This window comes from Onychostoma macrolepis, chromosome 07 (genome assembly GCF_012432095.1).
Source record: "Onychostoma macrolepis isolate SWU-2019 chromosome 07, ASM1243209v1, whole genome shotgun sequence".
Taxonomy (NCBI): Eukaryota; Metazoa; Chordata; class Actinopteri; order Cypriniformes; family Cyprinidae; genus Onychostoma; species Onychostoma macrolepis.
Window position 1 is genome coordinate 5,640,837 of NC_081161.1, and position 15,492 is coordinate 5,656,328.

The 15,492-nt window shown below is 34.1% G+C and overlaps 1 protein-coding gene across 2 annotated transcripts in view; it reads left to right on the forward strand.

The window, feature by feature from the left end:
- LOC131543779 (inactive ubiquitin carboxyl-terminal hydrolase 53) overlaps positions 1-15,492 on the forward strand; it is a 53,133-nt gene that overhangs the window by 20,863 nt on the left and 16,778 nt on the right. For both annotated transcript variants that reach the window (XM_058781546.1, XM_058781545.1), the window contains exons 9-13: positions 373-519; positions 4,062-4,211; positions 5,993-6,161; positions 7,194-7,343; positions 11,841-11,978. In XM_058781546.1, the coding sequence (XP_058637529.1) occupies positions 373-519; positions 4,062-4,211; positions 5,993-6,161; positions 7,194-7,343; positions 11,841-11,978 (754 nt within the window). The remainder of the gene's footprint in view (positions 1-372; positions 520-4,061; positions 4,212-5,992; positions 6,162-7,193; positions 7,344-11,840; positions 11,979-15,492) is intronic.

Below are 15,492 nucleotides of genomic sequence, written 5' to 3' on the forward strand. Positions count from 1 at the left end.
ACCCAACTTATTTTATTTAAGTTAGATGCAGGGCAACATTTCTAATTTTCAATTAGTTTAACTTCATATTAGTGCTGTCAAACGATTAATCGCAAAATATGAATTAAAACTATAGTAGTATCTCAATGATAATCAGAATTATCCAAAATGATTTCAATTGCCGATTTGAAGTATTTTTAGAAGAAAAATTATTCTAAAATCCATTTTGTTTTTTGTTTTTTTTCTGTAAGAACTGGTCTCAAATATCTTATTAGTTTCAATTTCAAAATTTTATCTCAGATATGCTTTTCAACATAGAAATGGAAAGAAGCTGGCATGGTGTTAAAGAACATAATAACAAACAGTTATGTCTTATCTCCATCACCTCAACAGAGTAACTGTGGGCAGAGAATCAAGATCCGGCGCGTGCTGATGAATTCTCCAGAAATCGTGACCATCGGCTTTGTGTGGGACTCAGATCAGTCAGACCTCACTGAAGACGTCATCCGATCTCTCGGACCACACCTCAACCTCTCAGGGGTAAGAATGTCGTCTAGTGAATACACTCCTCTCCACCTGCTTAATTTCAGCAGGGCACCTGGCCTCGTCCTAAAGAGCCTACAGCAGTAGATCATGAAACAGAAAAAAAGATGAGAACAAAAAACAAAGGTTGAAAGTGCTTCCTGATTGGTCACGTGCTTTGATTATACTTACATTCAGAGGTCTGTTTGGTATAAATGTGAATGCACGAAGGACTAAATAGTCTTGAAATTGTGGTTGGCAAACCATGGAATATGCTGTAATACTAAATAGAACCATATTTGAAAACATTATATACTGGGGGAAAAAAGAAAAACAATTTTCACTTTGTAAAATATTGTAAAAAATTGTAAAATAATAGTAAAGCATTGCAAAGAAAATAACATTTTGAAGTAGGAAAACTGATATAGTATTTTCTTATATAAAAAAAAAATAGTGTATTTACATGGTACTCAATATTAGCTCAAACCAAAATAAGATTTTCAACATTTATTCATCCTTTCTTCTGTGTAATATTGAAGATATTTTATAATGCAAAAATAAGATACAAATACAATAGAAAATAAAACACAATGGAAATCAATGGTAAGCAAAATCATTGACAGTTTGTCATGCAAGTTTGGAGAGACATGAGGGTTGAAAATAATGATATAATTTTCATTTTTGGGTGGACCTTTCAATGTGCATTAAAGAATCCACAAAATTACCATGGTACATGTCTAAAAACACATTACATTACCATGGTACTTTTTTCTTATTGGAGAAAAAATATGATAGTTGGTAAGAAGATTACTGTCCATATTTCAGGTTTTGAAATTACGTGATCTAAATTTACAAGAATCTTCTAATCAACTTGTAGGTTACTCGGATGTTTATATGTCAGTGAGGATTGAATCTTTGTGGGGAACTCCAATAAAGAACATCTCGTTCCCGGCTATTATATAAAATATAGAATTCATAGAAAGCCTCCATCCAGATTAAATGGCTATAAAAAGCTCCTGACGTCACAACGGTCGCTCTTTTACAGTTATTTATTTTTGTAGCACATCTGGTGCTGGTGTCATTGAGGCCAGTTTATGGCGGTACCATGGACCATATGTATGAAATAAAGTAGACGTTTATCCTCTTCATGAGGCTGAGGTTGTGTAACTGCATCAGGGCCTGAATAGCCCACGCCTGATGACCAGAAAGCCACTGCAGTGGAAGGTCATCTGGCGTCCGAGTGTGTAGATGGCCTTCATTACCAGCCTCATGTGTGGGAGTATAAAGCCATGCTTTAGACTTGTTTACCACCAGACAGCCCATCTGTTTGGGCAGCTGTATGTGTTTCAGATGGATGAAATGCATCTATACACTTTAAAATAAATATTCCAAAGGAGGTTTTCTTAGTGATGCCATGGAAGAACCATTTTGGCTTCCCAAATGAAAGGTTCAATGAACAGTTCTTTAAAAGAGCATTTTTTAGTAGTCTATAGAACCTTTTTCCAATATAAAGGACATTTGGAACGCAATGGAATGTTCCATGGAAATTTAGTCTAGGTGACATTGGAAGAATCAGTTCTTTTTCTCAAAGCGATCGCCACAGATGCTAAATAGCATTCATTCTTCTTTACGCCCACTTCCACGTTACCACCCTCCAGTTTTAGATTCCTCTCATCCGAAACCCCTTGGACAAGTACAATGGCCTTAATTCATTCCCTGGTTCTCCCTGTGATGGTGGAGACTTCAGAGGAAAATCGCTCCCGCCTGCCTGGAATCCATTGTGTCTTGAGCCTCCGAAGAAAACCAGCTATTCAGGAACCAAGGGTGGAGGTGCAAGTGTTGGTTATGCAATAGCTGCTTAAACTTGTTTTAGCAAATGCATACTTCTGCGTTCCGTCAGCTACTTCTGCCTTCTAAATCTGAAGGACTCTTTGACACAATGATTTGAACTCAGAAGACTGCAGTCTAGCATACGTGGCTTAAGAAATGCTGTATAAATCATATGAAGAGTTCATTTGCAAAAACGGATAACTCCATTTTTAACAGTTTTCAAAAATCATGTTTTTTCCTTGTGCATTCCAATTAATCTCAAACTGCAGTTGGGTTATTTTGATTAGGTTAAAAAAATAACTAAAAAATACAGCTAACTAACACAATAAAACACAATAAAAACATGATAATAAAAAACCTGATTTTTGAAAATAAAAAAAACGGTGTTATGTTTTTGTAAAACTCTTCATATTTTAATTGTGATCACGATTTCATTTGTGCTGTTTGCTATAACTAATTTTGCAGTCAAACCTGAACTGTAATAAATCTAATCATTATTAAAATGTAAAAAATATTGTTTTAATAGAAAAACATTAACATAACTTAGAATTGATGGAGTTAATATTAGGAAATTTCACAGGTTTAGCTTTTAAGAGGAGCTTTCTGGTTTTCCTGTGTGGGTGTGTGGGTGTGCTTTTTCATATGACGATAATCACAATTTTGATTATCACAAGTTAGAGCAAAATAATTGTGATTATCACATTAACCACTATCATGCAGCCCTATGCTTGAATCGTCATCATTTAAACTCCCTCATTTCAGACATGAAATTATCATTCTAAATTAGGTTTTTATTTTATCATTTTTATTTATTAAATTAATTATATCTATCTATCTATATATTAGTGCTGTCAAATGGTTAATCACATCCAAAATAAGAGTTTTTGTTTACATAATGTGTGTGTACTGTGTATATTTATTATGTGTATATATAAAGGCACACACGTACAGCATATATTTTGAAGATATTTACGTGGATACATTTATATTCATATAAATTATGTCATATATAAATATATTTAAGATATAAACGTATATTTTTCTTAAATGTATACATGCATGTATATGTGTGTGTACTGTGTGTATTTATGTAAACAAAGCTACTTTTATTTTGGATGCGATGAATCGCTTGACCGCACTTTATATATATGTGTATATATATATATATATAGGTGTGTGTGTGTGTATATATATATATATATATATCTCACACACACACACACACACACACACACATACATATATATATATATATATTATATATACACACACACACACACACATATATATATATATATATATATATATATATATATATATATATACACATATATATATTATATATATATATATACACGCACACACACATATATATATATATATATTATATATATACACACACACACATATATATATTATATATACATGCACACACACACATATATATATATATACACACACACACACACACACACACACACACACACACACACATATATATATATATATATTATATATATTTTTTTTATATACTACTTTGTATTATTTATTTCACATTTTTATTTATTTTAATTTTATTTATTTATTTATTTTGCTCTTTCGGCCAAATATTTTTGGTTGCCAACATTTTGGTGCATCACTACCTTGAACCTTCAATATTAGTAGAAAACTGTGCTGTAAGATATTTGTTATAATTGTTTAAATATCTGCATTTGGTTGTGTGTTTGCAGCTCTTTTACCGTGTCACAGATGAGCGTGCAAAGAAGAGCGAGCTGCTGTTGGTGGGAATGATCTGTTACTCCAGCAGACATTACTGTGCCTTCGCCTACCACACCAAATCATCCAAATGGGTTTTCTTTGATGATGCCAATGTCAAGGAGGTGAGACTAGACTTTCATGTTATCAGGTCCTTCTGTCTATATATTTACACAATTACTATTCATAATGCCTACCCAGAAGTCCTGACTTTCATGCTGTTATAAAGCAAACATTCCCTTCATCTGCACATTTAGATTAACTAAACATTTTTACCATTTTAACTGATCACGTATTTATTTCCTGTAACTTAACACTCTTAATGCTTCCTCCATTCTCACACTAGGGTTTCTAGTATGTTTCTTCATCAGATCTTTGTATTACAGCCTTTTTTCTTAATGCAAACTATATTGTTCTATTGATTTTGAAACACTTTTTTTTTTTTTAGCAAAAATAGCAAAAACACGATGCTGTGTTTTCATAATTGCATTAAGTCTTATATGCATTGCTAAAAATTTATATCAAAACTGCAATGCAAATTGAACACAAATTAAGTCACTTTCTGAGAAATTGAACAAAATTGAGCTTAAAAAAAAAAAGAACAAATATCTGTCAATGGGATATGAAAACTTATTTTTATTTGAGTTGATTTCCAAAGTACATTAGTGGATATTTTTTCTTTTTATTCACAAACTCTCTGTATTTTGATCAGTTTCACAGAACATAAAACTTATGTCATTTTGCTTCTCAAATAAATGCATCATGATTTAAGAATCTTTAGACATTTGCGCTGGAAAACAAGACAGAAATGCTGAGGAAGAATGTCACTTTTCTTGCAGTGTGATCAGAAGATACAGTTATTTCTGTATTCTAGTGGTTGGGAGCAGAGCTATATAATATTTCTTATTAAATCGGAAGGAAGTTATATTTAAAAAAAATATTTTTTAAAATGACTATTATTATAAGTCATTCACTCATTGTGGTTTCTCCCAAGTAACTACATTTCTCCCAAGGAATTCCCCCAAAATTACGTTTAGAGAACATATTGAGGTTTCCTTTAAATTTATTCCTTACATTTTCTTTACTTGGCCTTAAAAAGGTCTTAAAGTCTTACATTTGCCTTCATGAAACCTGCAGAAACCATGAATACAAATACTAATAGACATACAAGTATTTTTTTTTTTTTTTTTTTAAATGACAATTACTAAAACTTAACTAAAATTTAAAATGAAAACCGAAATATAAAAATAATTCAAAATATTAATAAAAACTATAATACAATCTCAATTATACTAAAATTACAATGCCACTAATCAAAGGATTTTGATAGGCAGACAGCACATGTGAAATAAGTGGCGATGCAGTGTAGTGGATGCACGACCATTTCTCTTCATCCATCTATCAGTAGTGTGTGGCTTGTGCTTGCGTGTGCACTTCAGCTCTCACTGGGCTGGTGCTGCCCGTCTCCACCTCCAAGATAAATCACCCTCACACACACAATATGTGCACTTCAGTAGATGTGTGTGTGCTAACCTACAGTACAGAGAGCCAATCCAGTACGCAATGCAAGAGAATAGCTGTTTTGTTGATTAAGCACATCTTAATTCATCTCCTTTACAATCTTGCCTGCTCTTTTTTTGACTGTTCAGATAATTGTGTTTCTTTAATAGAAAGCACTGGGTCGCTTGCTCGCTCTTTCTTTCTCTTATGTCTGGTAATTAAAAAGGAAGGTTACATCTGTTTGCCTGGAGAGACTTTTGTAGTACAGCCTGCGTACTCTTACCTCTGAAGCGTGCAAGCCTTCACATCTAATAATAATCTAACACCTCAGATAACTGCTCTCTGTATGCTAAAGAGCTCATTTTTGGTTACTGTTTGTTTTTTTTGTTTTTTTTTTTTTTTTTAGGTGGGATCCAGATGGAAAGATGTGGTCACTAAATGCATCAAAGGTCACTTCCAGCCCTTGCTGTTGTTTTACTCTAACCCTGATGGCAGTGCTGTGGTAACAGATGAGGCCCAGCGGACCAACAGCAGTGCTACCCAAAATAAGAGCTCAGTCAATGGAGAAGCACCAGGTAAAAAGAAATGGTTTCAATGCAGTTATAAAGTATTCAGGTAAAGTCAGCACATTTTAAGGTATACCATTTGAATAAAGAAAATAGAGGTTGATTCTGCTATGACTTAATTGAAACTATTTTTCTTGCTGGTAGCAAAAATAAATGGATATTACATTTATAATATAGTTTCATTCTGCTTAAAAAAAATTAGATTAATCACAGATAATCATTTAAGCACCATAAATTTCAGATGTTGGCTTCCTGGGGGGAAAAAAGTTCAAAGAATATAATAAATATATTTTTAAAAATATAATAAAATAATATTTAATAATATAATATAAAATAAATACTAAATAATGTTTTGAAATATAATAATATTCCAAAATATAAATAAAATAGTGAATAAAGTTCTGTGTCTTCAAAAAAGTTTATTTTATAAGAGAGGATAATGTCAATGTGAATCTGTCAAATGTTAGTATCAGTTAGCACTGATTGACCATTGTTTGTTGTTTTTAGACTGATGCATATACAATGTAATGTTTGCATTTCACAGCAAGTTCTGTATATTCTGTATATAACTGTATGTAACAAATAAACTTAAATCTCGAGTCAATGCTTAACTAGTGCTTAATGTAAATGTAAATTGTTGCACTGCTAACAGTTATGATTCAGTACAAAGACATTTAGAGATAATAATGATTTTGTATTTGAATTGGTAAACATGGTGGAAATTTTGTTAAAATTGTGTGTTGATTAGGCATTAAAGTCTTTAAGATTCTTTTTTTTTTTTTTTGGTGAAAATGTTCATAATTTTACAGTACAAAATTAAATATTTTAAATTAATGTCTTTGCAGAGAAGTCACAGTCTTTGAAAGATTCTTCTTCCTCTCTGCCTCTTTCAAGATTTAGTTTTGGTGACATGCCAAAATTTAAACAGCATAAATGAATTCAGCAAGATGTGCAATAAAGTAAAATAACATTAGTACATATGAACAATTAAAATTAAATAGTAGTGCATAAAGAATGAAATGATTTGTGTGTCTCTCTCAGGAACTCCTATACTGGGTGGAAAGAAGTTGGAGTTGACGCGAGAGAACTTGACTGCTTTCTTCTCAAATCATGGTACTCTGAAGCAGAAGACTCAGCCTCCCTCTGTGTTCAGTCGTAGCAGTAACCAGACCAGCGGCGGCAGAGGACCAGGTAAAAAAAACAAAAAACACACAAACAACTTAAAACACTGACACCTCAAATTGTATGGTTGCTATTACTGCACCTCACAATGCCTTGCTGGTTATAACTGGAACTATTATTTACTTTCTTGCACTGCATTCATTAATTTCTACAAATTGCTAGATATAAAAACTTTCATTTTTTTAAAAAAGATATAAAAGCACTTAAATCATTAAAATATTGAACAACTTGAATTGTATATGTGATAAAGCGAGTGCCACCAGCTCACTTGGGGGACGTAACAAGTGTCCGTAAAGATGTTAGAAAATGATGGCTCACCCGCAACACCACAGTAAATTTATTTACAGTTACAAAAATGCACAGTCCACAGGGGAAGTATTTACAAGTGCATAATAAAACAAAAACCCAAAAGTAACACAGAAACAACAAAAGAGGAAAATAAAACAGGAAAAATCCAATATCTATACAGATAACAGGTATCCACAATATACAAGGTTAGGAGGGGAGGGGTTAGCTTGAGGCACCGCTGTTGCACTCTCGCTACGACTTGGTCCAGTCCCCCCATTTATAAGACAGGCTCCTCCCCATTCTAGAACCATTCCATTTACAGGTAAGTATCATAGGTTAAAACTCAAGTACTCAACTGCTCGCCGCCTGTTCGCTCTGTTTGGCCGGCGCAGCATCTCAACCCAGGATGCCGACTAACATACGCTCACGCAAAACAATAACATAACAAAGACGATTGCTGGTTATTACTAGGACTATTATTCACATGCATTAATTTGTACAAATTGCAAGATAATGTCACGATTTCTGTTTTAATTTGATTAATTGTGCAGCCCTAGTAACAACATGACAGATACTTTTTTCTTATTTGAATGTCAAGAATGAATTTCCCCGCTCAAGATTGTTAAAACAAAAGACCCAAACAGTTTTAGTATCATTGAGATACTAGTACAGTTTTTATTAATAGTTTGAATGAGGAAAAATAAAAATAAAATCTTTCATTTTAGTTTTAAAGTTTAAGAAATACTGTTTTATGTATTTATGTATGTATTTATTTTTGTATGTGTGTGTGTGTGTGTGTGTGTGTGTGTGTATATATACAGTATCTCACAGAAGTGAGTACACCCCTCACATTTTTGTAAATATTTTATTATATCTTTTCATGTGACGACACTGAAGAAATGACACTTTGCTACAATGTAAAGTAGTGAGTGTACAGCTTGTATAACAGTGTAAATTTTGTCCCCTCAAAATAACTCAACACACAGCCATTAATGTCTAAACCGCTAGCCACAAAAGTGAGTACACCCCTAAGTGAAAATGTCCAAATTGGGCCCAAAGTGTCAATATTTTGTGTGGCCACCATTATTTTCCAGCACTGCCTTAACCCTCTTGGGCATGGAGTTCACCAGAGCTTCACAGGTTGCCACTGGAGTCCTCTTCCACTCCTCCATAACGACATCACGGAGCTGGTGGATGTTAGAGACCTTGTGCTCCTCCACCTTCCGTTTGAGGATGCCCCACAGATGCTCAATAGGGTTTAGGTCTGGAGACGTGCTTGGCCAGTCCATCACCTTTACCCTCAGCTTCTTTAGCAAGGCAGTGGTCGTCTTAGAGGTGTGTTTGAGATCGTTATCATGTTGGAATACTGCCCTGTGGCCCAGTCTCTGAAGGGAGGGGATCATGCTCTGCTTCAGTATGTTACAGTACATGTTGGCATTCATGAACTGTAGCTCCCCAGTGCTGGCAGCACTCATGCAGCCCCAGAACATGACATTCCCACCACCATGCTTGATTGTAGGCAAGACACACTTGTCTTTGTACTCTTCACCTGGTTGCCGCCACACACGCTTGACACCATCTGAACCAAATAAGTTTATCTTGGTCTCATCATACCACAGGACATGATACCAGTAATCCATGTCCTTAGTCTGCTTGTCTTCAGCAAACTGTTTGCGGGCGTTCTTGTGCATCATCTTTAGAAGAGGCTTCCTTCTGGGATGACAGCCATGCAGACCAGTTTGATGCAGTGTGCGGGGTATGGTCTGAGCACTGACAGGCTGACCCCCCCCACCCCTTCAACCTCTGCAGCAATGTTGGCAGCACTCATACGTCTATTTCCCAAACACAACCTTTGGATATGATGCTGAACACGTGCACTCGACGACTTTGGTCGACCATGGGAGGCCTGTTCTGAGTGGAACCTGTCCTGTTAAACCGCTGTATGGTCTTGGCCACCGTGCTGCAGCTCAGTTTCAGGGTCTTGGCAATCTTCTTATAGCCTACGTCATCTTTATGTAGAGCAACAATTCTTTTTTTCGGATCCTCAGAGAGTTCTTTGCCATGAGGTGCCATGTTGAACTTCCAGTGACCAGTATGAGAGAGTGAGAGCGATAACACCAAATTTAACACACCTGCTCCCCATTCACACCTGAGACCTTGTAACACTGAGTCACATGACACCGGGGAGAGAAAATGGCTAATTGGGCCCAATTTGGACATTTTCACTTAGAGGTGTACTCACTTTTGTGGCCAGTGGTTTAGACATTAATAGCCTTGTGTTGAGTTATTTTGAGGGGACAGCAAATTTACACTGTTATACAAGCTGTACACTCACTAATTTACATTGTAGCAAAGTGTAATTTCAAGTTTATTGTTTTCTTTTATTTCAAGTGACACTTTTTTTTTTTTTTTTTTAGGTATTTTTACTATTTTATTTCAGTTAAGGTTGATTTCATTTTAAGTAAAATATTTTATTTTATTTCATTTATTGATTTTATTTTTTTGTTTGTTTCATTTAACTATAATAACCCTGGACCCAAAATACCCAAGAATTTCCATTATCTTGATTTACGTGTGTCAGCCGTCCCAATCCTCATGCTTTTTTCATGAACAGTGCAGTGGTCAAAATGTTCTCTCTAGGAGGCAACACTGTTCCCCCACAAAGTATTTTAATACCCAGAGGATCAGAGAGAGCAGCGCAGGATGTTTGGACAAAGACAGACAAGAAAGACCTGCAGGGAGACGAATGGCCTCGTACTCCAGTAGCCCACATTCCTCTGTTATTACAAACCATAATGGCTTGATGCGTCTCTCTTTTTATTGTTAAGTTTCCTCTCTACTAAAAGCTCTTAGATCAACTTTGTAATGGCTTTCTGTCCTTAGGCAGTGAAAATATTCCCTTTGGCTCGGTGTAGCTTATAAAGCCGTGCAAAACGAGTATTTTTATTAGAGTCCTCAGCGATGCAAGTGCACAGCTGCAATTTGCACAAAGTTTTAATAGAATCTGACAGTAACTTGCTGCCACTTTCTTCAAAGTCATTGCAATAAATTTATTTCATGGACGTGTTTACATTGTTTTGACAGTGTTTTTAAGGAGTCTGAATATAATATATAGTGACCTTAGAAATTATATGATACTTAAGCCACACTTAATTGATAACACTTAGTTGATTTGGTGTTTTGTTTGTTTTGTAGTTTTATTTTTTGTGTGCATTTTTGTTTGTTTGCTCTGTTTTTGTAGGAGGTTGTGTTGGTTCAGTTGTTTTTTTTTTGTAAGTTTTGTTGATTTATTTTCTTTTGGATTTTTTGTTATTTTGTTTTATTTTTTGGCTTTTTATGTTATTTTAATTTGTTTTGCTTTGCTTTTGTTTTTGGTTTTTTTTGTTTTTTGCTATTTTGTTTCTTTTTTGCTGTTTTTCCTTTATTTTGCCTTTTTTTTCTGTTCAGTTTTGTGGGGGGTTTTCCCCCATTTTATTTTATGTTTTGTTCGTTTGTTTTAATGTGGCTTAGATGTCCACATATCTCTTCGGGCCACTGTAAGAGTAAGCTTCACAAAGTTCAGAAGGAGATCTGTATCTTTTAAGTATGTTTAGGAATGTGAGCTGTGATCGCTGGTAGCGTGATGTTTTCTCAGCTGTGTCTAGTAACCCCTCACTAAGAGACTGTTATGTGACTGCAGTGTGTTTGAGGGCAAGAAATGTCCTTTCTCTTTCTGTTATCTGTCTCTCTCTCACTCTTTTGCTCTCTTGTAACACTTCACTGCTTTTCTCCTCCAGCACAGCAAAAAATACTGGAACACTCACACACATTGATTGCCGTTAAGGCTCTTAGGCTCTACTGTCCTTCCCAGAAACCTCGGGGGTGTATTTAAAGAGTGCAGAGGCCACACTTTATCCCACCATCCCAATGATCCTTAACTTCAAGTGTACTCTAATGCTTTATTTCAAGGGTGCTGCTTATGGATTTTACAGCAGACCCATAAAACATACTTGACAGTTTCTTTTAATGGCTACATTAACGTTTCAGAATTCCTGTATCAAAAAAATTGAGACCCTGATATATGATCATTTATAATAAAGCTAATTAATTCAAGCTATATAGTTTTTAATACCTCTGTGGGACCTGCATATGGATTTTGCTGAAATGGTGCCTTGTGCTTAAATTTGTGGAATCTCTGAAATGCCACATTTATCCATATCGTTGTTGTTTGTCTTACAGTGAAGATGAGCTTTGAACCGATTCAGAGTCGATTCAGAGAGATTTTGCGGGAGCTGCCGAAAGAAGGCCGTCCCATCAACCTTATTAAGAAGGACTCAGATCGGTCACAGACAAGACCAGAAACACAGAGGCACCGGGGTAAGAATTTAACATCTTGACTCTTTTGGAGAAAGATATTTAAATAAAATACCATTAGTGAAGTTTATGAAGGCAAGCTTCTCTTCTACTATTGTTTATACACTGCCGGTCAAAAGTTTAAAATTATTATTTTTTTAAATACATTTTTAAATGCTCACCAAGATTGCATTTTTTTAATCAAAAATACAGTAAAAACTAATATTGTGAGATGATATTCCAATTGAAAATAACAGTTTTCTATTTGAATATATTTTAAATGTATTTTGATGAAAAGCTAAATTTTCAGCATCATTACTCCAGTCTTCAGTGTCACATGATCCTTCAGAAATCATTCTAATATGCTGATTTGCTGCTCAAGAAACGTTTTATTTATTTATTTATATCAATGTTGGGGAAAAAAAAATTCTGCTTATATTTTTGTGGAAACTATGAAACACCACCATTTAAAAGTGTGGGGTAAGTAATATTTAAAAAAGAAGAAATTAATACTTGGATGCGTTAAATTGATCATAAGTGATGTAAAGACATTTATAATATTACAAAATAATTCTGTTTCAGATCAATGCTGTCCTTTTGAACTTTTAATAAAAAAAAAATTCATCATGGTTTGCACAAAAATATTAAGCAGCAAACATTGTTTTCGACATAGATAATAGGAACCCATATTAATAATTGAGGAGCAAATAGGCATGTTCTGAAGGATCCTTATTGAAGGATCATGTGACTCTGAAGACCCAGCTTTGCATTACAGGAAAAAATTACACCTTAAAATACATTAAATTAGAAAACAGTTTTTTTAAATTGTAATAATATTGTACAATATTACTGTTTTTAATGAATTTTTGATCAAATAAATACAGCCTTGGTGAACACAAAAGTCTTCTTTCAAAAAGAAATAGTGTAGGGTTTGAACAAGCACATTTTGCAACCATAGCAAGAAGAAAATTGAATCACTTTTGCTCGCTTGTGTTCAATCAGACCACTTTAAATGTCTTCTCAGTCCTCTTTAGAGAAGCACAGATGTGTGGTGCTTACACTCGGAGCTTTTAGCAGAGCTTTGGAGTGGAATAAACTCGCTCACAGTGCTTTGCTGGTTCTTATGTAACCCGGGGTCAGCGAGAAGTGTTAAAAACACAGATTACCTCTGACGTGTGCTCCATCCTCACGCTGAGGACTGTAGTCTCTGTAACGGTTCCTCGGTCTTGCTTGTGCTTTTCCAGCGCAAATTAATAATGGGTCATTATAAAGTTATATTTAGATTTTTCTACAAGTGAAAATCATGCAACTCTAAACGGAGAGTTCAGGGGATGGAAATGTAATGTTTTCTTTGTTTTATAGTGAAAATATAAATGCATTTTTCTTAGTGTTTAATTAATCGTTCCTATCATAGTCATCAAAATTAACCAGATGGCTGAAAGCTACTGTATGTGCACCTATCAGAGTTGGATGCCAAGTCATGTCACATATCATAATGCAATGTAATTCCACCTCCACTTCCGGGTCTCCAGGTGGTTGTGTTCAATCCCAAATGAAAAATGACTACATTAACACATTGCATTAAATTTGCCGAAGAGATTAGATCACGTATGCCGCACTGGATCACTCACACAGAAGCTCCACTTGCATAACCACACTAATGCTGGATGAGGTCTGTGATACTCACTCAAAGGACCCTAAAGGCTTTGCTGGAGCCTTTCTAATCAAACGATCAGATCATTTCATCTGTTTTAGAAAAGATGAGCACTGCATGATTGCTGAGAAGTGTGTGTGCATCAGTTGTTTGTCAGAAGCATACGTGTGCCTCTTTCTCAGAAAAAAAGGTGCAAAAGCTGAAATGTACTTTAATCTGTGTACTTTATTCAACTTTAAATTTATGTTACATATTAGTAGCTTTTGAACAGGTACCGCCCCAGTGACAGTTTAGTACCTTCTTCTGAGAGTATAAAGGAATAGTTTACTGAGAGATGAATTTACTCACCCTCATGTTGTTCCAGGCCTGCTTTTTATATGAAATAGAAAAGGAGAGATTTTGCAGAATCTGTTGGCTGCTCTTTTCTATATAATGAAAGTGAATGAGCTTCTTAATTCAGAGTTTTCCTTTACTTTCATTATATGGGAAAAAGTGGCTTGTACATTTTGATATTTCTCATTTTGTGTCCTACAGAAGAAAACAATCCATACGGATTTTAAATATGAGTGTGAGTTTTTATTTTAGGTTAACTGTTGCTTTAAAAGTAATCCCTTGTGGAAAAAAAAGTACACTTTTTAAAAGCAGTACTACTAATGGTAAAATATACTTTATTGCATGTTATTTTAAATTTATATTAAATGCAATTAGCTGAACTTTAGAGAGATTTTTAAATCTTATTTTTTCTGTGCTTCTTCATATGCAATTTCATTATTACTTCAAGTGTTTATTGAAATATGGTTAAAGTGAACTAACTAAAATGTACTTTAATGTAATTTCTATTAAAACTTGCATGTCTTGTATTTAAATATATTTGTAATTACACATCTGTAATGAAGTTGCAATTTAGTTCATTTAAAATGTATTAATATTAAATGTAATTACATGCAAGCACTTTACGTGTGCTTTAATATGTACTTAAAGTGCTCTATTTTCACGCACTAATTTTGTACTTAATATACTAAAAATGATCCTTTAGTACTTAAGATAAACTTAAGATCATCTAAGTGTACTCAACTGTGCTATTTTGAGACACCAGGAATATGAACTGAAATGCGCTTTTAACATACCATCTTTGTATTTAAAAATTTATTTAGTTAGCACTTGTAGTACACTTGAGTGTACTAGTGAATGAGCGATGGGTTTAAGTGTACTACAAGTGGTAACTAAATACATTTTTTAAAAGCGCATTTCAGTTCATATTCATGGTGTCTTGAAATAGCACAGTTGAGTACACTTAGATGATATTAAGTTTATTTTAAAAAGTACTGAAGTATCATTTTTAGTATATTAAGTACAAAATTAGTGCGCGAAAATAGAGCACTTTAAGTATATTATGGAAGTGCCCTTGTTTTTCACCTGGGTTAACACATCAAAATAAGTGTAATTTATAGCAAAACAAAAGATTATTAAAACAATTATTTAAAATGTGCTTTAAGGTAAAACTTAATTTGACATTATTACAAATTGGACTTTTTAAAAGTGTGTTTGGAAACACAATCACTAAAGTGTACTCTCTTTAAGTGGCCTTTTATTTAATTAATATTCTATTTTCTGCAAGTACAGTTTTATAAAAAATATATTTTAAGGTTTGAAGTACATTTAATACAATAAAGTGCACTTCTCTAGCATGATAATAATAACTGGGCCATGTAGATGTACGTTTATGGGTATCACAATGACATTTTCTCATGTGCAGTGAAACCGGTTCACCATATTGTGCAGGTGTCATGTGACCAACATTACCATCTCCTTTTATTGCTCACAAGCTGTTATATTGTGGTTTGCAAGCCAAGCTGCTTGACTTTGCTTTACCCTTTTTAAGTA